Below are 26169 nucleotides of genomic sequence, written 5' to 3'. Positions count from 1 at the left end.
GATGCATCTAAAACTTGGTCTAACCCCTTATCCAAGTGGGACACACATAATGGATGGGCTGGATTTGTGAACCACATCTTCGTGGGCCCAACAATTGATTATGAATGTTTTAATAAAGGGTAACCCCTCTCAACTTTTGTATGTGGTGTGGCCTACACAAGTTACAGATTGACTTGATTTTTAAGCCCCAGGCCCCCATGGAATGGTGCATCTGACTGATGGGGTAGATGGTGGACACGCATCACTGTGGGCGCACACAGCTCAATCTCATGGGAAGTTCGCATGAGCTCGACCACATGGAACCTTATATATGTTAAATAATTCTACTTCAACAAACAAGCATGGGTTAGAATGTCATAACCAATCTGATTTTGGTACTCGCTAAACGAGAGAGTTGGTTGCACTTCCACACTTTAAGTCGGATTAGCCTGATTAGGGTCCAGCTCCATGGCTGTGGTAGACATATTCCATTTCAACGCTGAGATCATGGATCGAGTACCGACATTGGGTGAGTGTGTTTAAAACAAAAACAAAAGATCTCAGTGCCTGAGTATGAGGCATCGTACTCTCCTCAACTATCAAAGGACTCCACGCGTATAACAGCCAGAGACTTTTTGATCGGCCGACAAGCTCTTGATCGCATTATTGAAGGACTATACGGTCCTGCTCATCAGCAAAAGTTGCATCTGCAAATGGGCTGGATTTGGTGGATTTAGATTCAGTGTTTTAGCTATCTCAACCACTGATCCAGTCGGCCCCATCAACAATGGGAGATTCCTTCCCGATGTCCCAGGATGAGAGATCCTAAACAAAGCTATCTGGTTTTATCTGGAAAGATGTATTTTTCTCTTAACCATATATTTGTAGGCTAGTATATCCAATGGTTGGGATCTCTTAATCTGGAACATTTTAGGGAAGCCCCAAACACAGGAGGGCTCGTTGGCCCAACAGATTGGATCACTAAGCTGTGGGCCCCACATGCACTGTCAGCATTTATTTTATTTTTTTGTTCTGATGATCAGATCCCTAAAACTGCCCTTTATCACTGGACTTTCCGCTCCCACAAGCAGGTCAATCTCATGCACGCGATTGGATACAATCTCCATAAGCAACCCGAGAGGAATTATATGATCCATGGGTTTTCACCATGGTCTAGCGATCTGTACCATTGGTCTGTTGGGCCCCACAAAAGATGGACCATGACCGAAAAATCTCCTAGGTGGGAAAATCCGGTGGCTAATCTTTAACCTTTTCAGTTGAATGTGGACTGTTGTCGTATTTCTCTCTTTTAAGTCTCTTTCCATGTCAAAAATGAAATAGGTTAGGATTAAATAAGTATAGTCCATCTATGGTTGGTCCAAACAGACAAATGGTCAAGATCACTTGAGCTATGGGTTGCATTTGCATAAACTGAAAGCCGGAGTACATTGTGAATAATGGACACGGATTGTTTAATGAGTAACTGTAATGAGTAAACCGTGGGGCCCACCGTGATGTGTATGTCTTATCCATGCCGTCCATCCGTTTTAATAGATCATTTTCGGTCGAATTCTTAAAATCGAAGCATATCTAAAGCTCAAGTAGACCACACCAAATGAAACAGTGGAAATTGAAACTATTGAAAACTTCTTGGAGTCGCAGAAGTTTGGATCAAGCTGATATTTATTTTTTCCCTCCATCCATGTCCGTGTGACCTTATGAACAGGTTGGATGACAAATAAACATCACCGTGGGCCATGGGAAGGTTTCAACGGGGAATGTCATTATCCCTAGTCTTTCCTATGGTGTGGTCCACTTGAGCTTCGTATGCTTCGATTTTGGTTATTTTACTTAAAATGAGCTAATAAAACGGATGGACGGCGTGGATAAGACATAAAACAAGGTAGGCCCAACAGACTTTAGTCAGCACGCAATTCGCTCTCGTGAATAATGTCCTTGGTTATCCTTGGTTCGATAGTCAGGGAATTGAAAAGTCGCAGTGCCTATTTAGGAAGGGAAGGTGAATAGCTTGTTTAATGCCAAAGAGAAGTAGCAAGCGTTCCTCACTTGTTTCTCTGTTTTTCATTTGGGTTACATTTTCAGCTCTCAATCTTTCTTCTCAGGAGTGAAAGCATCTCGGTATGTGATCTCATTTCAAACTTTGATTTCATCTTGGTATATCATGCATCTCTTTCATTAAGGTTTATGGTGCGTTTGGTTGCATAAAATAAATAAATACATAAAAACCCACCTTATGACAATTTAATATTTCATGCTTTTGACGCCTTGTAATCTCACAAGGCGATTATCACACAACCCTTACTGCACACGCTTGAGTATGATCACGTGCCAGATGTGTATATGAACTGGAGTCTTGACAGATCATCAATACCTCCCCACTGGCCCAAGAATGAGGTCAACCACGGGGCTGGATCCGCTGCTAGGCTTTTGTAGGTTAAGGTTAGCTTCTATTGCCCCATTGTAATGCGTGCAGGATGCCCACTCAACTTCTCCTTGGCACCCAAAAGTCAGGACTACCCAAAACTCAAGCGGGCCACACCACAAGAAGCAGTTGGAATGTGGACGCCGACCATTAAAAACCTTTTAGATTGTAGGTGGGACTATGTTGGACTCACATTGTTTTGTATATACAAATCCAATCCATTTAACAGATGCGATCCAACAGGATGAGTGGACAGCCCGGAAATCCAGCCATTCTAAATCTCAGGTGTTCTGCATCATGTGATTTTACAGGTTTCAGACATGGTTTTACATGTTGTGACCTACTTAAATTTTGGATGGGCCTAATTATTTAGTGCCAAAGACAATGTTGTTGTTGATGTCTTAAATATGTCAATAACCGGGGTCTATCGATGCCATCGAGAGACCACTCGACATCGAGTAGATGTCGATGCCATCGATGGATGCTCGATCCCATCGGAAAAATCCAGAAAATCCATGTTGTTGCTCGATGACATTGAAGGAGTTTGATGCCATCGACAAATCCTCGATGGGGTGTTGATGCCATCAAATGTCCCATTGAGCTCCCGCACAGAGTTGCATAAGCGTGGGATTTGTTTCATATTCCAGTTGTGCTAGTATATATATTGGGTGTAATCGGGATTAGGGAATGGAGATGGTGTATTATGGCCTTCTAAATTGTTCCTAAGGGTTCAAGGGCATAGATAGTGCTTATAAAGTAAACTCAAGGCCTGTTTGAATATGTAAGACTCAATCTCTTGTAATTTCTACTTTTATAGTGCATTACTCGTCGCTTTGTGCCATAGTTTTTTTTTTTTTTCACATAAAATTCGGATTGTTCTTGTTTGGATTTGGTTGTGCAATTCCATGTACTTTGCTTGATTTGTCTCTGTGTGCTTCCGCAGTTCCCCAACCAGTATGAGGTAATGCACATGATGGGTAGATTGATGTTGTGCACACATCACGATGAGTCCAACATATTCAAATTGAATCAAATAAACTATTAAAACTGAATAAGACTTGTAGAATTGAGTGGAGGTGTGATGATACAACCCAGGGATTGCACAACCCCAAATGCAGGGTTGCGAAGTAATATATTTATGGTAAGACCGAGTTCGATCCACAAGCAGTGTGAAACACAACTAGAACTAGTCTGAAACTAAATAGATTGTTTGGGTTTTTAATCCAGCACATAAATAGAGGTTAAACAAATTAATAAAAACAACAAAGGATCCTGGGATCCACTTCTAGCAATCATAATGTATAATTCATCTATTCATCCTTTTATAACTCACGTAGAACCAAATTTCAATTCGTTTTAATTGAAAGTTCAAACAGTTAAACCAATCTTAACATCCAACAAGGTATGATTTCAATTGAATGATTCTCTCATGAAGCACTCAAACTGAAATTGCGGTTTAGACCGCTGTAGTAGAAGTATGGAATTAATAGTTCAAGAGTCCTAGAGGGGGATGAATAGTACTTTTCAATGATTATGCTAATTTAAAAAACTTCATTGCCTAACTTAAACTAATTTTCAATTAAATTAAGCAACGTAATATAACTCAAAAGGCTTCCAAGCCAATAGAGGGTCCAATTAGATAGGCTACTCAAGATATGCAACTAAAGCAACTAGCCTATAACATTGTGAACATGTGTGTATGGAACATGCTACCTATTAATCCAAGGCATTCATCTGATCATGCATATAGAATTAAGCATTAAGACAAGCATAATTAAACAGATGCGCAAATGACAATTCCAAACATAGTGGTTTGGCTACGTGCCTACTCCACTCTCGGCAGACGCACTCTCTCCTAGAGTGTGTCAGATTTCACTATCAATGGTTTTAAATCAGGTTCACCATAAACCTTTACCGCCGTACATAAAGGACTCTACAATTTATGTCCTACACAAGAGAAAATGTCCTACACTAAGAATCTATGTTTAGGCTACACCGGCCAAGGTCCCACATTAGGCACCTACGTTTAGGCCACACAGGCCAAGGTCCCACACAAGGCACCTACGTTTAGGCCACAGGCCAAGTTCCCGCACAAGGCACATACGTTTAAGCCACACAGGCCAAGGTCTCACATAAGGCACCTAGACGAGTTTGTGGATTGCAAACTCTTAGCCTCGATCCTACACGAGGATAGAGACTAACTTATGGACTCTTAACACTGATACTTGTCGGATTGAGTCCCTTTTTGTAGTTCTTCTTGGGTTGGTTGATCTTTGCTCTCTCGTGCTTCAATCAGCTCCTCGATGCTCCCAGGATCACGATGTTGTGATTTTTCTGTTGTTTCAGCTTCACGATTAAATACCTTGCATATGTTCCTATTAGGGTAACCAAGGTAACGAGAGTGGGTTGAATCTCCTATGAAAGATGGTGAATGAGTTTCGTAAGGGATTCAACTAATGGATGCTCTAGAGTATCATGGAGACTAAGGATTTGCCAATAGGTTTGGTCTCAATACTCTAGAGAAGGCTTGAGATCATGTTCTTCATTAATAGGAGCTTTGAATGCTCATTAAAGTGAGGAATCACAATGAAAAGAACATGAATCTCACGTGGATATAGTTTAGGATGAGTGGGTTGAGCTTGCGATGCACTAAGGACTCTAGATTGCCTTAATCCACACTTTTCATAAAGTTCTAGGTGCTCCTTTTATAGAGAAAAAGTTCCAATGGATCTATAACGGCTACTTTTCGGTCCTACCGAGGGAACCTTCGGTCGCACCGAACTGTCATCGGTGGGACCGAATTATCTCTCGGTGGCACCGAATTAAGTCCTGAAGTTGCTAGATGAATTTAGTCACTTTTGGTGGCACCGATAGTTGTCTTCGGTGGGAATCGGTGGGACCGAAATTCATGTCGGTGGGACCGAATTAAATCCAAATGTTGCTGGACTGTTTTGGTCACTTTCGGTGGCACCTACTCCAACTGAAGATTAGACAAATTTTTCTGTTTTAAGTTTTTTTCCTGCAATTCTTCCAACAACTTTGAACTTTCTAAAGCCAAATCCAGAAGGATAGAAAATATGAACTTAAAAAGGCTTTGGATAGATGATCTAAGTAGGGTTTCCTATTCGGGTCAGGATCATCTACAGATATGATCAAGATCGTATGAGCTTCTCTTTACTTTGTGAATGTTGCTTGATGCTTCTGCTCCTATTGCGTCGTCGGTCTTCATTTTCAAAGGAATCATCCAACTACTTGACACGAGTCACTTGATTGACAAACAAGTGTGCAAGGTAAGTGCACTAACAATCTCCACCTTTGTCAATTACGTGACAAAACAAACATATGACATTGTCATGGTCTATACCAATGACATACCAAAACAATAAAGGATTACATATCAATATACCGATTTACAACTCAAAAGAAATTTAGACATGTAACACAATAATGTTGCTCCCCCTGAGTTTCTTCCATGATCAACCTGCAACGAAGGTAGAACAATCTCTGCAGAAGAAAGTGGGTTGTTTTCGTGGGTAGGTTTTTCTCCCCTTTTCGTTAGTCATTAGCAAAGGATATTCCAAGAAGTAGGCCAATAACAATTTTTGATAAAACTCAGTTTAAAGAGAGAGAATAGACAAATCCCATAAGGGCAAAATGTAGAAGCAGAAAGAGGTAAACATTATGTGAAAATCTCATGTCAAACAAGATGAATATAACCATGAAAGAGAATAACTGACATGAACATAAAAGATATCAGCATTTAAACCTTAAAAGTTTCATCAAAATAGCTACCCCAAGCTTGGGTAGAATCATCAGCATCTAAAAAGATGTGAAGCCCTTAGGGGCATAAGGATCCAAAATACAAAGTATCATAAGATTAATGTAAAGCCGAAGGGAGCAACAAAATCTCAGGCTTTAGATGTTAGTTTAGTCTATAAACCACTGCATCACCCAAGACAAAAAGTGTTGGGGTGAAGACCAAAAATATCCAAACAGAAATCACCAGTACACATTCACATATAACAGTAGACTAAAAGGGGCTGGGCGGCCTAGTATCCATAGGATCATCTTGGTGGCATGACAAATGAGCAGCAATCTGCTACATAGTCCGCTGTATAGAATGAACTATTCTCTCCAACTTGGACTATCGCTTAATTATCTGCCCTTGCTGTTCTCTGATAGAGGCCAGAATGTCGTCTAAAGACGTCATAGGTGCAGGAGGTGAAGGTTGTGGACTTGCAGCACCTTCAGTAGGGTCAGGAGCATCTTCGCGGGGTTATTCATCTTCAGCTTGGTCGCCAGACCCATGCCCAGATGAAAGTTTCATCTTCTTAAGGCTGTTGGCTATGAATTGAGGTGCGGTGATTGATTGTTTCGACCTTGTTTCCCTTCAGGCCCAACTGGTTGGCTAACTGACAGAGCAACCGTCCGAATGGTATTCCAGAGGTATTTGATTCGAAAGCGGAAACGATTTGATGAAAGATCATTGTTGGAAGACACATGGGCTCCCTCGTTCCAAGTTTATAGAGAATCTCAACCATGAATGGGGTGAGTTCAATGTAGTTGCCTGAGCGGGAATAGACATTTGAGACGAATATGAGGTGAAGAATGCGATAGTCATTGGACACCGTTGTTGCTCGGAGAGCATTGCCTTTGCTCTACTTAATGTTCCAACCATTGCAAAGAAATTTAGTCCAAATAAATCGTTTGGCAGCGGCGAACATATCGAGTTCAATGGATTGTTCCAAGCAGACAAAGACTTTAATTAGGGAAGCAATCCTGGAAGGGGTGACATGGAAAACTCTCCTGCGATATTTAACTTCGAAGGCAAGGGTGTCATGATCCTCAGGTTGGGTGCAATGAGACAAGAAAGATTTAACAAGGTTTACGTCCACTTCTCCTCCAAGAGACAAAATTGGGTCCCAACCACGGTGATGAAGAATATCATAGACATTATAGTCTTCAAGACATGAAGAATCGATATTCCTTTCACAAATAATTTTTCTAGTAGCGAATTGAGCCGCTATAGGACTTGGAGGAGGAGAGGGAATGTCTTGGGAACCGAAGGGTCGAGGATTTTGGCAAATAGTTCGACCTCTTTTTGGGGCACATAGTTTGGACTTGGTCCTCAAGGAGTCGCCTCTATCATGTTTCGTCTTGGTACAGCCCTCTCGAAGAGGAGTATATTCTTGATCCTCCATTTGAGAAGAGAGGAGTTAAAAGGACAAGAGCCGAGCAAAAGAAGAACAAACTATCACTAAATGTGAAGAGGAGGAAAAATACCAAAAGAATACCTTGGAAACAGTGGATTTCGGTAGGAAACCCTCCAGTCGATGTTTGGGTAAAATAGACAAAAAGTTAGGGCAAGTGAATGTGGATTTGAGAATCATTTTAAATAGTCGACCCCGTGTGATTTCGGTCAGACTGAAGGTCCTTAAAAAATTTTCTAAGAATTTTCAAATGATGTACAAGTATATATCTCAATTAAGTATTTTGTACATCCAAAAGACATCGAAATAGATAACAAGTATAAACATCAAGGATCAAAATTGAATATACATATATTCAAAAGAATGTTGAGGCTATACATCCTCAAATATGACAATTAAAACCAGTGGACTGCTAAGTAATGTTAAATCGTACATACTCCAACAAATTTTTGGAGATCTCCAAATCTGTTGGTATTCAGTGGTTTTGTTAATATATCGGCGAGTTGTTGCTCAGTAGGCACATGTTCTAGCATGATGATGTTTTCTTCGACAAGTTAACGTATGAAGTGATGTCGGATGTCAATGTGCTTTGTTATAGAATGTTGGACTGGATTTTTCGAAATATTAATGACACTTGTATTGTCACAAAATAGTGTCATTGTAGATTGCTTAATACTATAATCCAGCAACATTTGCTTCATCCACAGAAGCTGTGTGCAACAACTACCGACTGCAATGTATTCGGCTTCAGCAGTAGACAATGAGATTGAGTTTTGCTTTTTTGCTATGCCATGATACAAGACAATTTTCGATATAGAAACAACCTCCACTGGTGGACTTGCAATCATCAATGTTCCCAGCCCAATCGACATCTGAATACCCAGCAATGATGGTAGATGTGTCAAATGGGTACCATAAGCCGAAGTCAGTAGTCCCAGCCACAAATCGTATAATTCTCTTTACCACAAATAGGTGTGATTCTTTAGGATCAGGTTGAAATCTAGCGCATGCACCAACACTAAATGCAATGTCCGGCCGACTCACGGTGAGGTAGAGTAAGTTGCCTATCATACTGCGATACAAGTGCTGATCCACACTCTTCCCATCGACATCTTTAGAAAATTTGAGAGTGGTGCTCATGAGAGTATTACGAGTGTGGCTAGATTCAAGTCCAAATCTTTTTATCAAATCTTTTTGCGTATTTGGACTGACATACAAATATTCCATTTACCATTTGTTTCACTTATAGTCCCAGAAAGAAATTCAGCTCACCAACCATGCTCATGAATTTAAATTTCATCAATTTAGCGAATTCATGAGCAACATCTTCACAAGTGGATTCAAAGACTATATCATCCATGTAAATCTGGGCAATGAGCAAGATATTCTCAATCTTTTGCGTAAAGAGTGCTTTATCAACACTCCCCTCACAAAAATGGTGGTTTAGCAAAAATTGCGTCAAGCGCTCATACCATGCTCGGGGTGCTTGCTATAGACCATAAAGCGCTTTGCTCAATTTTATACGTGTTGAGGATACTTTGGATCCAGAAATCCTTTTGGTTGTTCTACGTATACTTCTTCCTCAAGTATATCATTGAGAAAGGCGCTTTTTACATCCATTTAAAATAGTTTAAATTTTAAAGCACATGCAATAGACATGAGAATTCTTATAGACTCAAGGTGAGCTATGGGGGCAAATGTCTCATCAAAATCAATGCCCTCAATTTGTGAGTAGCCTTGTGCCACGAGTCTTGCCTTATTCCTTACTACATTCCCGGATTCATCAGACTTGTTCTTGAAGACCCATTTGGTTCCGATGATATTTGTTTCAAGTGGCCTGGGAACTAGCTACCACACCTCATTCTTTCAAACTGTTGGAGCTCATCTTGCATAGCTGCAATCCAAAATTCATCTTGGAGAGCTTTTATAACATTCTTGGGCTCATTTTTGAGGTGAAGCACATATGACTAGAAATACCTTCAAGTTGACGTCGAGTTTTTACACTATCAGTAGGATCTCCAATGATTTGATTGATGGGATGATCCTTAATGAATGGCAAGTTGTTCGACGGTTGAGGTTCATGAGGTGAGTTGGATTTGTTATCAGATTTCCTTATTATGCTTGAGTCCAAATCATCCTCTATATAAATTTCAGGACTATTTTCATCATGTGGTTGGTCATCAACAACCACATTGACAAATTCTTGAATAGTTAGTGTCCTTAAATTATACATTCTATAAGTGCGACTATTTGTAGAATATCCTAGAAAAATACCTTCATCACTTTTAGAGTCAAATTTCCCTAGTTGTTCTCTATATTTAAGAATATAACATTTACTACCAAAGACACGGAGATATTTTACACTGGGTTGTTTTCCACACCATAGTTCATATGGAGTCTTATTCAATCCTGTTCTAAGATATACCCTATCAATTATGTAGCAGGCGGTATTTACAGCTTTGGCCCAGAAACTTTTAACCATGTTTTTGCTATTTAGCATAACTAAACCCATTTCCTGCAATACCTGGTTCTTTCTTTCAACCACTCCATTTTGTTGCGGTGTTTTTGGTGCTGAGAATTCATCTCAGATTCCATTTTTATCACAATACTCTTATAATCGATCATTCTCAAACTCCCCACCATGATCACTCCCAATACAACTTATGCAGTATCCTTTTTGTTTTGAAGTCGTTTTGCCATCTTCTGAAATTCATCAAATGCATTGTATTTTTTCCAAAGAATGGCAACCCAAGTAAATCTGGAGTAATCATACACTACTACCAGAAAATATCTCTTTTTCCCATGGCTCTTAACTTTGGTAGGTCCCACTAGATCCATGCACAATAAGTCAAGTGGTTTGGAAGTTGCTATGGTGGTTGAAAAATTCCAACAGTTTCTTGATTTATGTTCGAGGGATCCATCAAAACCCACTCGATGGCATCGACCTTCACTCAATGGGATCGACAGATTCTGTATTTTTTCTGTTTACAACTCCTCTTCGAATCTTCAGTTTTTCTTCCTTCTTCACTTGGTTTCTTCAATCCTTTGGACTTCAAATCTTCCTTGAATCTTCAATTATTCACTTTTATTCTTTCGGGTCTTATTTCATCACTTTAGCACAGTTTCATCCTTGGTATAGAAATCACATTGCATGCATAGAACATATGTTAATATATCAATTAAGCACTTAAATTCATTGAAAACTAGTGCAATTGAGAGGATAAATATGTAATATTTATGCTTGATCGCGTGACATGAGTTACTCAGCTTGAAATCAAAATTGCTCCCCTTGGACAACGTCCCAAGTGAAATAGGTTTCCAGAGCGATCGACTCAAGGATACAACGACTATGACCTGATCTCAGCGGTGCACTCATTGTAGGTGGGTTCACACCACTTCCAGTTTAACTCGAAAGTGTTGAGTTGACTCAACAATGAACTCGGTAACCAAAACACTTGAAACAACAACACAGCAGATTTTAAGGAAGAAGAATATTTTTGTTGTATAGTAAAACGGATGGCGGAAGTCTTTACATAGACTCCAAAATGGTGCCTTAAGCACTCTTTTGAAAAGGGTTGGTCCGTTGGGTTTAAACCCAATATGTGTGACCAATCGACTAGGCGTCTCTTTGTTTTTTTTTTTTAAAAATGTTCCGTGAGTACTCACACACACACACACACGCCCCTGCTCAAGTACACTCGCACCCGCACCCGCTAGGGGTGCACATCGAACAGGTAGAACCGTGTAACCGGACCGGAACCGTTGGATCAGTCCGGTTCTAGACAGGACCAGTTCCGGTTCCGGTTCCAAAAGTTCGAGAACCGTTGGATATAGATCAGTTTTGGTTTAGGGCCCTGTAGAACCGAACCGAACCGTCGATCCGAACCGTTGACCCGAACCGTCGATCTGAACCTTTACTTTAAATTTTCTTTCTTCTTTTAATGGTATATTAGAAAGATAATCCATAGCATTTCTTTCTTTCTGTCGAAAGATAATCCATAACATCAACTTATTTCTTTTGAAACTGAAGCTCAGAGACAGCCATGTACAGAGCCATCTTTTATTACCTGAAATAGATCTTCTAGCTCATTTTGGTTGTGTTGCATCGAATTCCTTATTCTTCTTCTTTTCATGCCATCATTTTTATCTGGTCATGGGTAGGCCAAGTTGCTCTCTAATATAAGTTACATAGCAATGCTAATAGTAAACAGAGCTGGATAGTTGTAATGCGTCATTGATCTCCTCTTTACTAGTATCATAGTTGTGAGGATTTTCATTGTTTGATCAGTAGGATAAACATGGTGCTTTGTTTTGCTTTGCTATATGCAAGAAAATATTAACTTTCTATGTTGACTTAATGACAAGGATGACTGTGCAATTATAATCTTACAGCCTTGCCTACATGGCTAATGCAAATCTCAGCTCCATAGTTGTTTGACATGTGTGAAATCTAAGCCACTCATCTGGTGTGTCTCACCATGTAGATCCCTTGGCTGGGAAATCTAGCCATCTACTCATTGGGTATCTAACACAGCACATGGACGATTAGAAAAACTGACCAATAGTCATTTAACACAGACGTGGGGACCACTGAATTGAGTGAACCAACTTGATATTTGTGCTAGAGCTTGCAATGCATGACCTGTGCATCTGTGGCCACCAGGTGGGGCTTGCATATTGAGCCTCTGGGATCTTGCATGTTTGGCAGCAACTGCACTGACAATGACCCACTCCCTTTTCTCATTGTCTTTCTAATGCTTGATCCTTGTTATATAATGGTTGGGAGGTTTTTCATTCAGCTTTCAACACATCCCAGTGAAGAAAATGGGGGCAAGAGCTCCAACTGATTGGATAACCCAAAAAGGAAAAAAAAAAATCAGAACATTATCTAACTGGGTTGGATTTTTAAAAGCCCAGAACCATGGAATCGATCCGGAACCGAACCGTTTTTCACAGTCCGATTCTGGTTCGGTTCTAGGGTGCTAACAGTCCGGTTCGGGTTCCAATATTTGAAGAACCGTTAGGAACGGTTCGGTTCTGGTTTCACCCCAGAACCGGACCGAACCGACTTGTGTGCACCCCTAGCACTCGCGACCATGGCCCATCCTGTCCCGATGTGTCACACAAGCGCACACGCACGCGGACATGAGCTCGGCTCGGCTTAGCTCAGCACGGCTCGGCTCAGCGTGCACGCGTGCGTGTGGTCTAAGTCATATATTAGAGTTAATGGCATAGCCCCCCCGCATGACCAAATTCACATGCCCCCTGAAAGATGCTCAAGCCCCAAGGATAAAAGCCTATCTTATATACAAGAAAAAGTTTATTGGGAAGATCCGATGTGGGACTAAACCCACAACACAAAAGCAACACGAATTTTAATTTTGGAGGGAAACCGGAATATTTGATTTTATTTTTTTTTTATATTGAAACAAAATACAACATAGAAGACTTGCTTTGTTGCTATTTTGTTGGTATTCGACGGCAAAGTTCGCGGATTGCACATGCGAAAGCCTCTCGCAGGCACTTCCTACGACAAGAAGTGAGGCCCACCGTGATGTTTGTGAGTGATCGAACCTAAGAATTGACAACCCCAAGTACAGGGCTGTGATATAGTAATAACTCGGTGAGACTGATGTCGATCCATAAGGAATGTGAGAACATGTCTAAAACTACTCTAAAGTAAGGTCTAAGATTTAAGAAAATCCAGCAAATGAGGTTGGGTATTAAAAACAATAATAAAAGCAACTAAGGATCCAAGGATCCACTTCCAGCAATCACGATGTATAGTTCATCAATTCATCTTCTATAACTCAACTAGAATCGAATTCCAATTCATTCTAATAAGAAGATCAAACAGTTAAACCAATCTTAAACATCCAACAATATATGATTTCAATTGAACAATTCTCTGAAGCACTCAGACATCAATTGCAGGGAATTCAAAGCATCTATTGTAAATGGAGTCTACTCTAGATCAATGAATTTATAGATTGATTCCTTCTCTAATCAAGCTAAACAATTGCACTTTAAAGCATCCAATGTACTCAAAGTTTACAACAAATCCAGAAATAAACAATCCAAAAGCTTTATAGTAAAATCCAAACCAATTTCAATTAACTGTCATCATTCAACCAAAGTATGAATTAAAATGAACTAAAACATTGTAATAAACGACAAGCTTCACTCCTAAGCCTTAGCCAAGATATTAGCTAAACATAGTTATCTCTAAAACGAAAGAAAAACAGAAACTACTAGAACCTGAAGAAGAAATCGGTGAAGAAAGGCGCCGTTGGTGCTCCAACCTACCCTTATCTCTCTCCAAACCCTAGAGAATACCTAAGAATTTCTAAAATTACTCCTATAAATAGGAGACTTGTACTTTTACAGTCATTGCCTTCTTCGATAGGAGCTTTGCTAGGATCGAGATCTATCGAATGTTTGTCGATATGATCGAAGATGCACTTGATGGCATCGAAGAATGTTTAAAAACTATCCAGCAACGAACTTTCAAAATTAATGATTTTCTCGATGAGATCGAAGTGTGTTCGATGGAATCGAAGGAACAGTTCAGCAACCAATTTGAAAAATCTGGAATTTCTCGATAAGAAGTTCAATGGAATCGAGTCCTATCGAAAGTCTGTCGATGGGATCGAATACCTATCAATTGAATCGAAAAGTGTTGTTTTTTCCTTCAATCTTTAATGTACTTTGAATCTTCCATTTTCATCCTTATGTACTTAGTTTCCTTGATCATTTGGCACTTCAAATCTTTATTTTCATGCTTCATTCTTTCAATTCTTCATTTTATACTCTTCTTGGGCTTTAATTCCTCTTTTTAAGCACAAATTCGGCTTTAGATCCAAATCACGTCGCATGTAGAAAACATATCTAATTAGATTGATTAAACACTTAAATGGAAGGAAAATTATTGCTTATGAGAGGATAAATATGCAATATTTAGGTGTTATCACATCCCCAAACAACATTTTGATAGTCCCGAGCAAAACATGTGAAAGATTTTTTTCAAATCCAAAAGTTCATCATGTAAATTCATGTGATCCTTCAATTATCTAAACAATAGAATTCCAACGCACACTAATTTTGAAAACTTATATGAACCTATATTCCAACACTTAGTAAACAATCGAATTGAGTTCAATGCATTAATCGCTTAGTTGAAAAATCCCAAACATTGAGTTCCTGGTGCACAGTGATATCTAGACTTAACACATCTAGAAGTTCAACTGTCTACATACATGTCATCATTAATAATTACACAAAATGGTCAGATCAACCAATGCCTAAACCAAAACTTACCTTATAGTTCAATGAGGATTTTTCAGTTTTCAATTTTTTTCCATTAATGACTTTCACTCAGTTTCATTCTTCTTTTTTCCCTCCTTTCTTCTTCTTATATTCACTTTCCAAAATTGCAATCATATTTTCATACATCTTTTCATCCAATTTGTTGCACCTTTCTATGTTCACTGTTTTCTTCTTAATTGGATCTTTAAAAACTTTTCTCTTTTTTATTTCTTTTAATTGAACATGATGGATAAATTCCCCAGGCTTGGTTCCTAGCACTCTTGATAATCATCAATTCACATTAAAATATCAAACTTCATCTCTGAAAGTGCAAGCTGGATGTGAATTGTGAAAATTCATGACTCGATCGATGTTTAAAACTTTCTAATTAGAAAATTAATGAAACAAACGCAATTCTGAATACTACAAAGTAACTAATTTCTAGATTTCAATAATTCTCATCACTAAGTGCCCTAATATTCAGACTACTCTCAAAATCATTTAAATTCATAAAATTTAACTTCCCATTTTTATCTTCTTATATTTAGCCCCAAAACAACAAATTTTATGTACAATTGAAGAATTTTTCAAAGGAAACCTCACCCCTAACCTAAATAATACATTGTCCTCAATGTTAAAAGATATACAATAATAACAACATGAGAGCAATCACAAATAAAGAGGAATAGGTGAAAAAGTACCTGAGAGATGACAAAAATGTAAATTCTTAAAATTTTAAGTTGGTGTGATCAAAACAGAATTACTAACTAATAAAAGCAAACTAATCCTAAGAAAGCAAGTAAACTACCCTAGGAAAGCAAAGGGAAAAAGCTTCTAATTCTTTATAGATGTTTTTCTCTTGCCAGTAAATTTCTCACCAAGCTTCTCAACGAGATCATCCAAATGGCCATTTTACAATAGGTTTAGATATTCTAGATCATCAATGTCTACTGAAATTTATAAACCTCAGCAAAAAATTCCCTCTTATAATTCTAGACACTCATTTCTGTAGCACTCCCACCAGAAACCTATGAATCAATCATATATAAATAATATTAAAATTAAATAATTACATAATAAACTAAATAACCAAGAAACAACTAAAAACCAAAACATACATTTATGATTTAACTATTTAAAGAATTCAAACAAGCAAAATAATTAAAAATTACCTAGTTGTTTTGTCGTTCTTGTTAATTTTGCAGTTTCTTTTCCAAATAAACCATAGGATCTTTTGAACTTCTCCATTTGTTAATTAATGATAACACATCCAGATTCATTCTTTCAATATAGTTATATAGGCTATTTTTTATTTCTGAATTCAGATGGAAACTCTCATCATACTAAAATCTCCGATTTAAAATGTAAGCCACTGCATATAAGGGCCAATGTAGTTAAAAGATTGCACCGCTGATCTATGATTTCCTATATAGTTGAATACCGTGTTTTTACCTATCCCGAATTTTTTACGATTGCCTTTTTTGCTCGGTTCATCATTTCATAAATATATCCTATGGCCGGCCTCTCATCTGAATCAATGGACCATAAAACCTTGACCAATGGAAGAGTTATATTTAAGCAGAACTTGATAAATTACCAAAAATCTACATTGCTCAACACTATATCTCGAACATCCTTTGCGATCTTGGAGAAACTGCTACCTTTTCATTCCTTTAAAGTAAACATTGACCTCAAGCCAATCCTATTCTCATGGATATTTTTCAATTTTAAGTAACATGTAGCAAATTGTGTTACGATCAGTCTTGTTAATTCTTCCTTTATATGCTTTCTCATTATTTTAAGAACCAACAGTGCTTATAAATGTAGATTGTTATAGACTTGCCTTCATCATGGTCTCAAAAATGAACTTGCAACTTTCCAATGTTTGCAAGCGTAAGGCCCATATAGTGGGACACACATGAAGACCAAAACAACTTCTTTCTCTTCTCCATTAATATTTAACCTGCCTTAACATAAGCGAATGTGTTATTCATAAAAGTTGAACTATATTCTCTTCATCCACCTCATCAACAATGGACTCAAGTAAATCTAACAAATTTTCAACATTCTTTGAAATATCAAACATATCAACGGATCTTTTTAAAAAAACATACCACTCAGGGTATTACTAAAAAATTTGTAATAGACTAATTTACTCCATCAATTCACCCATCCAACATTATCATGCATCCAATCTTGTCCCATTCCTCCATGAAAATTTCAATGTACTTTTCTATCAATTCAACCTCCAACTTATATATATATATAAACTTTATGATATGATGAAAGCTTCAACCCTAGCTCAAATGCAACAAATTCTTCTATCATAAGTATGAAGAAATGGCTCTTCACAGGATTAAAAGGTGGAGAGTTCATATACGAGAAGTGAAAAATAGAAAGACATACATTATTTTTCTCTTTTCTTCCAAATTTTGTTTAAAGTGGATAGTTGTTGTTGTTTTTTATTTTTTTTTGGCCAACTCTTTCCTCTGACAAATTCATCCGTAGTCCTTTTCCTTTTTCCTCCTCCCAATTCCTCCACATCATCAATAGTTGGAACTCTTCCCACATTGTATTCCCATTCTTCTTATTGCTCCTTATTACACTTATTACCATCCAAATTCTTGAATTTATCTCTGACATCATCACCCACTTGGAAACATGCTACTACATTTTTCTTAGTGCGAGAAAGGTAATGTTTCATTCGAAATACACCTCCTTAATAAGCCTTCTTTCAAAATTTACATTTTTGGTGAAGGTTATTGTTCTCATCCACCTTTGAATAGTAATCCCATGTAGGGTCATTGTCCTTGTACTTGGACTTGTTTCCCATCTTCAAGACTTCAATGAGAGTTGATACCCAACCCTACTTATTGAGAAAAAAAAAAACTGTTTATGTTAAAACAAACATATAAAATTATAAATTATTAAGAAAATGGCAAGAATCTTGAAATAAATGAAAAAAGAAAAGATATAAAACAATGTATATTTTACCCTAAAAAGGAAAGGAAAAGAAGAGACAAAAAAAAGGATTTTATATTTATTTATCCCTATTTTATATAGAAATCCAATGAAATAAATGGCTTTCGATTCCATTGTCTGATGAAAAAGATATGAGAATTTCTTTTTCTAAGTTCTTTTGGCCCCTAATTTCCAAAACTTTCCACTCTCTCTCAAAAGAACAAAAAGAGGCGATATTCTAATGTGGTTAGGCCCTAAAAAGGTTTCAAAAACAAAAGCACAAAAAAAAAAATGTAACAAAACTTAAAAAATGATATATATATATATATATATATATATATATATATATATATATATATTTCAATGGAATTTCTAGTTATTTATATAGATTATCGAATCGTATGATTCAGATTTGAATCATATGATTAAGTCCAGATTATGATTCAAGTGTGGGATTCAAAACGTATAGGGGTTCGATACAATGCAAATAGTAAATGGTACAATAAGGACAACATTGTTGGGTAAGTCAAGATCTCAAACTAGATTGTTGAACGATTCTAACATTTTATTTGTCGACACTTGTTTGTTGAAGTAAGGCCATTGGATTTTTATTTCAATCTTAATTGTCCAATAAGTTTCCATCCATTTGACGGTCAGATGATGAAATAAGCATAATTTTTAGATCTGAACTACTACTGTGTTCGCAATATTTAGGTAATTTCTAAGTGCCTTTTTATCATCCACCACATTGTCAAAGTATCAATTTTTTTCTCATTTAGAAGCTAAACTTCCATGTTAGTTTAACACCATATAAAAATGGCGATGACTCTACATTCGTACACAGCACAATTGTACTATAATGTAGATTCTCCATGTCACCAACCCAGCTATTAATGGAGCATAACCCAAAAGATACATTGCAAAGATAATCTTAACCATCTAATTTGCACATTAAAATTGAGGCCACCGCTCTTAAAAAAAATAAAAATAAAAATTGAGGCCGCTCACCATTCTAGGTCTAACCATTCATTTAATAACTATTAATTGGTTGGTTAGGACTTGGGATTACTAAATCCATGTAATTTTAGAGATATGTCCCTTCCATGATGGGCTTAACGATTTGGATGGTCTAGATACATGGACATCAATTCCCCCATGTCAGGAGGATATGAACTGGATGCCTTAACCTTTTATTACTTGCTTGTAGAAATAGTAGTGTTGGATGTTTTTCATTTTTGACCACCAAATAAATGTCCACTAATAAGTAATTAAACAATTAAATAAGCATAGGTTTTTTTTTTCTTTGTCATCATACATCTAAATTGGGACCCATAATTTGAATAGTTTAATCTAAATTGGTTGTAGGATAGTTGAATGATATCAACTCATTTTGTATAAACCAGTGTTTGAAATATCAGTATCACGTTATGTATCGCATTCTTGGGATAAAGATACATATCGGTTATCACATAGGATATATCGTTTGTATTGAGTAATTTATCACACTTTTTGTGAAACATGGAGAAACATTGGGGAAATGGTTGAGTTTTTCAATGAAACTTCAGGGATTGTTAAAATATACCTTAATATACACTTTTAAATCATAACATCTCAAAAAATAAGTGTACATAATAGGTTTCCTTTGTATAGGGTCCTAAGCTATGTGTTATCTGAATGAACTAATTTAACCATATTCAAATAGAATGCATAACATTTAGAGTGTATGTGATGATCATTTCTCCAATTTTTCCCAAATTGGACCGCCTACACTCAACTTTTAAAATTAGAATGTATGTGATGATCATTTCATCAAATATTCTTAAACACTTTGAAATTAGTCTCAATTGATAGCTAGTTGAAGGAAAATTTTGAAATAAAAAAATGGAAAACATAAACCAATGGATATTGAAATCAAAGCTTAAACTCCATGATTTTTCATGCAAAACATGAAGAACCAATGAATTTATAATCATTTGACACTAATTCAACATAATTTCAACAAAAAAAAAAAAAAAAAAAGGATCGAAAATTTAAAATGTTCATCGAATCGAGTATGTGGGATATATCTGCAGTACTTACGTGTTTCGTATCGCACAAGTGGGATACAAGATATATCGTGGGATATATCGGCTCATATCATTGATATTTAAAACATTGGTATAAACTACACTCTTATGAAAAAGGGCATAGTTTAGGCCCACCATAAGTTTAAGCCCCTATCCAATGAAAACTTATTATGCATGATTGTTTTTGTAATGTTTTCAGTTCTATGTGTGTAATAACGTCTCTTTTAACATCTCCTGAAGTTTCATTGAAAAATTCCATCATCCTCCCAATACATGAGTTACTTCCCTTATCATACCAATATGTTTCCATATACCAACAGTGCGATACATGCATCAATATTGATACTATGAATACTGGTTTATATAAAGATGGTGTTTAAATAGTGACATATTTCTATTTATGCCGCTATTAATTTTTTCCATTGTGTTAAAATTTGCAGTAGGGATGGATTTCCTCACGCCCTTGATAGTAGTCATGAAATGCTTATGGGAACCTATAGTACGTCGGTTTGGCTACATCAAAAACCTTGATAGGAATTTTGAAAAGCTCAATAAGGAAGCACGGGATTTGTACAATAGAAGGGAGGATGTGACTCTTGAGATCGATAGAAGTACAACGGAGAAGATTACCACGAATGAATGCAAAGGTTGGCTTGATGAGGTTGAGAAGATTGAAAATCAGTTGAATGACATGGGAGAAGAATACCAAGAGGACAAGAAATGTCTGAGAGGGTGTTGCCCTGATGTTTACTCACGCATGAAGCTCGCTGAACGTGTACAGAACATGATCGGCAATGTTACTGATCTTAAGGAGAAATCAAAGTTTGAGGGAGGAATAGTGGTGGATGCACCACCGGAGGTAGCTGGGATGATGCTAGCACCAACAATAGAAATAGAAACATCATCCGATCACACTCTGCAAAATATACTACGATGCATCAGAGACGTGGGAATCAAAAAGATTGGTATTTGGGGTATGGGTGGGATTGGGAAAACGACAGTGATGAAAAATTTGAACTGGCACCCAGAAATGGCTCAAATGTTTGAAATTATCATTTGGGTAACCGTCTCAAAAGAATGGAGCACAAGGAAAATACAAAACCAAATTACCCAAAGGGTAGGTTTGAAGGTGGAAGATTTTGAGCCCGACCATTTAGTTGCATTGAGGCTATTCAAATATTTAAAGACTGAGAAGTTCTTGCTGCTTCTAGATGACGTTTGGGATATAGTAGATTTGGACTCTGTGGGAATCCCCGCTCCTTCCGTGGGCAACGATTGCAAGGTTGTTCTAACAACTAGATACCGAAATGTGTGCCATAAGATGAGAACTGATGTGGAGGTCAAGGTGGAAGTTTTGTCACAGGAAGAATCATGGCAATTGTTTTGTAAAGAAGTTGGTAACGTGGCTGATCATCCAAGCATTGCACCATTGGCGAAACACATTGTTCAGGAATGTGGTGGTCTGCCACTCGCAATCATCGTAGTGGGAGGGGCCTTGAGAAAGGAGGATGATGTTCACGTGTGGAGTAATGCACTAACAGAGCTGAGATCTCCAGCAACATCTTGGATAGAAGAAATGGAGGAAGAAGTGTTTAGGCGCTTAAAATTTAGTTATGACCGATTAAAGGATGACAACACGAAAAAATGCTTTTTGTATGTTGCATTGTATCCTGAAGACCATCCAATTGAGGTGAAAGAATTAATTGAATATTGGAGGGCGGAAGGGTTCCTCAATGGTGCACAAAACTTGGCCCAAGCACGCGATAAAGGACATTCTATATTGAAAAAACTAATAGATTCATCTCTGTTGAGTGGGTATCCGAATGCGAAATTTGTCAGGGTGCATGATGTGATTCGAGACATGGCACTGAGACTTACATCCACAAAGGGAGAAGAATGCAGATTCTTGGCAAGAGCTGGTGTTGGAATGGAGGAACCCCCGATTGAGGACGAATGGAAAGAAGTGAAAAGGATCTCGTTGATGAATAATCAATTACTTGGTTTACCGGAGAAGCCAGAATGCTCTATGCTCTCAGCATTGTTATTACAGCAAAATTCATCGTTGATAGCAATCCCAGATTCGTTCTTCAAGCACATGTGTACCTTGAGAGTTTTGGATCTCAGCAGCACCTGTATAAAGTCATTACCACCATCTCTTGGAAATTTGGTCAATCTTCATGGGCTCTATCTAAATGACTGCAGAGATCTGTCTGGTCTCCCATCCCAAGTAGGAGCACTCAAGAGACTCGAAGTGCTTCATCTTCGCTGCACTAGCATTGAAGATGAGGGCCTCCTTCGCTGCCGTACAAGAGGAATCAAATTCTTGCCTGCTGAGATCGGGGAATTGACTTGCCTTGGGTGTTTGGAAGTGTCGTTTTCTAGATACAATGTCGTGAATGACATTCCCATCGAGGACTTGACGATGGCAATGACTCCTGATGGGATATTCTCAAGACCTTGGATCAGAGAGGATGATGGTAGCTTGTGGATGTTGGATAATATTGATATGGACAAGCCGCAGATGATTCCTGGTGGTGTGTTATCGAAGCTCTCCCTACTGGAAGAGCTGAGGATCGACATGCATCTGAGAGAGGAGCGGTGGAACTTGAGTGTAGCAGAAGCACTGATGGCGGTGTGCAGCCTGAAAGAATTAACTACTCTTGATTTCCACTTTCCAAGAGTGGAGTATCTCGAGCATTTCATCCAAAGCAGCCGATCATGGAAAAGAGGATTAACAGCATTCCGGTTTTCAGTGGGCCATCATGTTGCGCTGGGCTACTTCTCAGATGATTCTGCAGGCACCTATGAACATGAAAGATGTAACAGATGCTTGATTTATCAAGGCGCTGGAAGTGTGTCTCATGCAGTTGCAGAGGTACTTAATTATGCTGATGGGTTTCACATAGAGGGCAATAACAACATTCCAGAGTTATCAGAATTCGGCGTGGAAAACATGAACAGGCTGACATTGTGCTTCATTAGAGAATGCAATGAAATGGCGTCCATCATAAATGGCACTGGCATCCAAGAGGTTGCATTGCCAAACTTAAAGAATCTCTTTATCTGGCATTTGCCCAAGTTGAGAAGCTTTTGGGAGGGGCCAGTGCAGGTCGGCAGCCTTGTGAGTCTTAGGGTTTTGCACTTGACAGGATGTCCCATGTTGCAGAAGGCTTTCTCGATGGACATGGTTCGACAGCTCTCCAACTTGCAAGACCTCTTCGTCAGAGATTGTTCCTCAATAGAGGAAATATTCGACGACAGGGAAGTAGAGATGGCCGTTGATTACGAAGATCTACTGCCAAAACTGTGGAATTTAGATCTCCGAGACTTGCCTCAACTGGCTAGAATCAGCAAACCAACTTCATTGTCTTGGCAATTGTTACGGACAATTACGATTGAAGACTGTCTGAATCTAAAGAATCTCCCATTTGACAGACAGAATGCTGAACGACTGTCCATTATCGAGGGTGAAAGAGAATGGTGGGACGTACTTGAGTGGGAAGATGAGGACACCAAGCTACTTCTGCAGCCTAAATTTTACAAATTGAGTTATATGTGATTGCGGTAGTGAACAATGCCTGTTAGGCAGTGTAGCTTGAGGTAACAGCGTCCAAACCAAGTCCCTTTAATATCTTCTCTTCCATTCTCTTCAATAGTTTCATGTTCTTGAATTGTGCTTTCCAGGATTCCTTGGCCCATCCATGTGGGGGCCTATATGACTTCATGACCAAATTATCCGGATGGTCTACTGCCCCTTATGTGATGGGCAGCTATACAAGAAAGGACTGACCGCAGAATTCTAACAAAAAAATGACTTGTCCAGATAACCCGGCTATTGGGAGATCTAAGGTCAAGTAGCAACACTGCCAATTTTTATTGAAGAATCAGCCTAACTGGTGCGAGCAAGGGGGTCATTCATCCAGATTACTCATTGTATCAGACTGAATCGGGTCCCATCGAGTCAGAGATGGATTGTCCAAATCTCTAAACCATGCTCCTTGTGCGTTTTGCTTTGGGTTGCTCACTTGAAAGTGGCTCATTTGACAGAGGATTCAACGACCAATCTAATGTTTAAGTTACACATTCACTCCGGGTTGGTGAGATGAAAGGTGCAGATCATTTGTCTACGTAGCCATGTGGAATTGTACAAACAATGGACCCTCAAGATTGATGGATGACGGTTGAGCCTTGGTTAGTTCGTCCTCTTTGTGATCTTTTCCCTCAAAGCGGTCCGATTTCTTGGCCATGGCCTCAAATGGAGCAGTTAGGATCATCATCTTAGACACGGCCTGAATAAGTCCCATGTGGCAGCTAGTATGGTGTGTGGGTGTGTATATTTATATATATATATATAAAAAGAGTAGCAGCTAACATGGACATGTAGTGGTAGATTTGCTTGATCTTGCTATATTTTAAGATTCTGAAATGTTGTTGTCTTTGGATTACCAACTCGTCTCTTGGACCCTTTATGTATTTAATTCCTAATGAATAAGAGAAGATATATGTTATTTTCTTTCAAAATTTTGCCCTTAAGCACAAGGAGGAATGTCCCCATCAAGGAGGACTCGATCCACTAGGTACGAGAGAGAGAGAGAGAGAGAGAGAGCCAATTATGCGGGTAGAGGTGGTAATGGGCGGGGCAGCCTGGCCTGGCCCTGTAGAGCCAGAGCGTGACTTGCTGCGACCTCGAACCAGTGATATGGGTGAGACCCTGTCCATAGGTGCCCACCTTAACGTATGCATTCTATATCCACACCGTGTATTTATTTTTTCACCTTATTTTGGGATAAAGTCACAAAAATGAAGCAGATAAAAATTTCAGGTGGACCACACCACAGGAAACAGTGGTCATTGAATGCCTACCATTCAAACTTCCTAGCCACCGTAATGTTTGTTTACCATCCAATCTGTTGATAAGGTCACACAGATGAAAGGAAAAGAACAAATATCAGCTTGAAACTTTTGGCCCACAAAAGGTTTTAATAGTCAATAACCACTGTTTCCTGTGATATGGTCCACCTGAAATTTGAATCTTCTTCAGGTTTGAACCATGGCCTAAAATAAAGCTGGAAAAGCAGATGCACGGCATGGATATGCAATGCATACATCAAGGTGTCCTACGGTCAGGGTCTCACCCACATTGTTTGTTGTTGCAGCCAAGTCAGCGCTCGTGGAGCCTGGGCCTAGGCCCCTAAACCTAACCCAAAGGCAAGGCCCAGGCTTGAAATGTAGGCCCGATGTCTGGGCTAGGCCTGGGCTTGAAACCTAAGGCCAGTGTCTAGATTAGGCTGGGCCCAACATCATGCTGAATGGTCTGTTGGCTAAGTCCAATCATCAAGTAGGCCACCATTGAGCAAAAAAGAATGGACGATCGAAAGCCACTTCTAAGTGGTTCCGACTCACTACATGTTGAGTATCAAATATTTTATATTTCCCCAGTTTATATCTTGGTTTTATGAACATCATAATGCTTAATGAGTATATTTTATACATGTTTGTATTGCAATGTGACTATATAGCTTGGATTGAAAAGAATGTTAAAGGCATAGATTTGATGCTCAAGAATCACCAAGGCAAGAGATAGATGTTAGGAGACAAAGATTGAAGATTTCAACATCTCAAGATTTAACGAAACCAAGTAGGGAAGGAAGTCGAAAGTGAAAAATGCAGAAATTCACAGAATCTAAACTTCACCGTCTATGTCAACGACCACCGGTCGATGACATCGAAGCTAATGTTCGATGATATCAAAAAATTACATAAAAATTGAGTTTGGTCGCTGGACAAATTGGATGCATTTCTCGATGACATCGAAGGCAGTTCGATGACATTGAAATTTTTGCAGATTTTTGGAGCAACTACTGGAACACTTTGGACATATTTTCAATTGATTGAAAACCCTTTGATGACATCGAAGGACTGTTCGATGATATAGAAGGAAAGTTTGATGACATAAAAAGTTACGTAGTATGAAAAGTGTTACGCAGTGTGAAAAAGGTGCGACTTCCGAATTCACTTACTTTTGATGACATCGAAGGCGTTACGCAGAGTACATAAATTTGAGGTGGTTTTTAAAGACGGTTAAACTAAGGCTATAAATATGGGTTCTTTGAGGAGTTCTAGACATGAATTAGGTTTCCAGGAGCAGAGCAAAAGGGTGGAGCAGCCTCCTAAGAGTTTTTTTTTTTTTTTTTTCCTTATTTAT

General features: G+C 38.4%; 1 protein-coding gene across 2 annotated transcripts; it reads left to right on the top strand.

Annotated features, from left to right (window-relative positions):
* Positions 1–1931: 1931 nt before the first annotated feature.
* LOC131251382 (disease resistance protein RPS5-like) lies at positions 1932–24497 on the top strand. 2 transcript variants are annotated; one of them, XM_058252060.1, is made up of 2 exons: positions 1932–2118; positions 20408–24497. In XM_058252060.1, the coding sequence occupies exon 2, from the start codon at positions 20410–20412 to the stop codon at positions 23521–23523; it is 3114 nt and encodes a 1037-aa protein (XP_058108043.1). In that variant the 5' UTR covers positions 1932–2118; positions 20408–20409; the 3' UTR covers positions 23524–24497. The 2 variants fall into 2 exon arrangements, with proteins under 2 accessions (XP_058108043.1, XP_058108042.1); XM_058252059.1 differs by having other exon boundaries at positions 20405–24497.
* The last annotated feature ends 1672 nt before the right edge of the window (positions 24498–26169 follow it).

This window comes from Magnolia sinica, chromosome 7 (genome assembly GCF_029962835.1).
Source record: "Magnolia sinica isolate HGM2019 chromosome 7, MsV1, whole genome shotgun sequence".
Classification (NCBI taxonomy): domain Eukaryota; kingdom Viridiplantae; phylum Streptophyta; class Magnoliopsida; order Magnoliales; family Magnoliaceae; genus Magnolia; species Magnolia sinica.
Note: the sequence above shows the minus strand (reverse complement) of the source record. Positions and strands in the feature narration are given on the sequence as shown.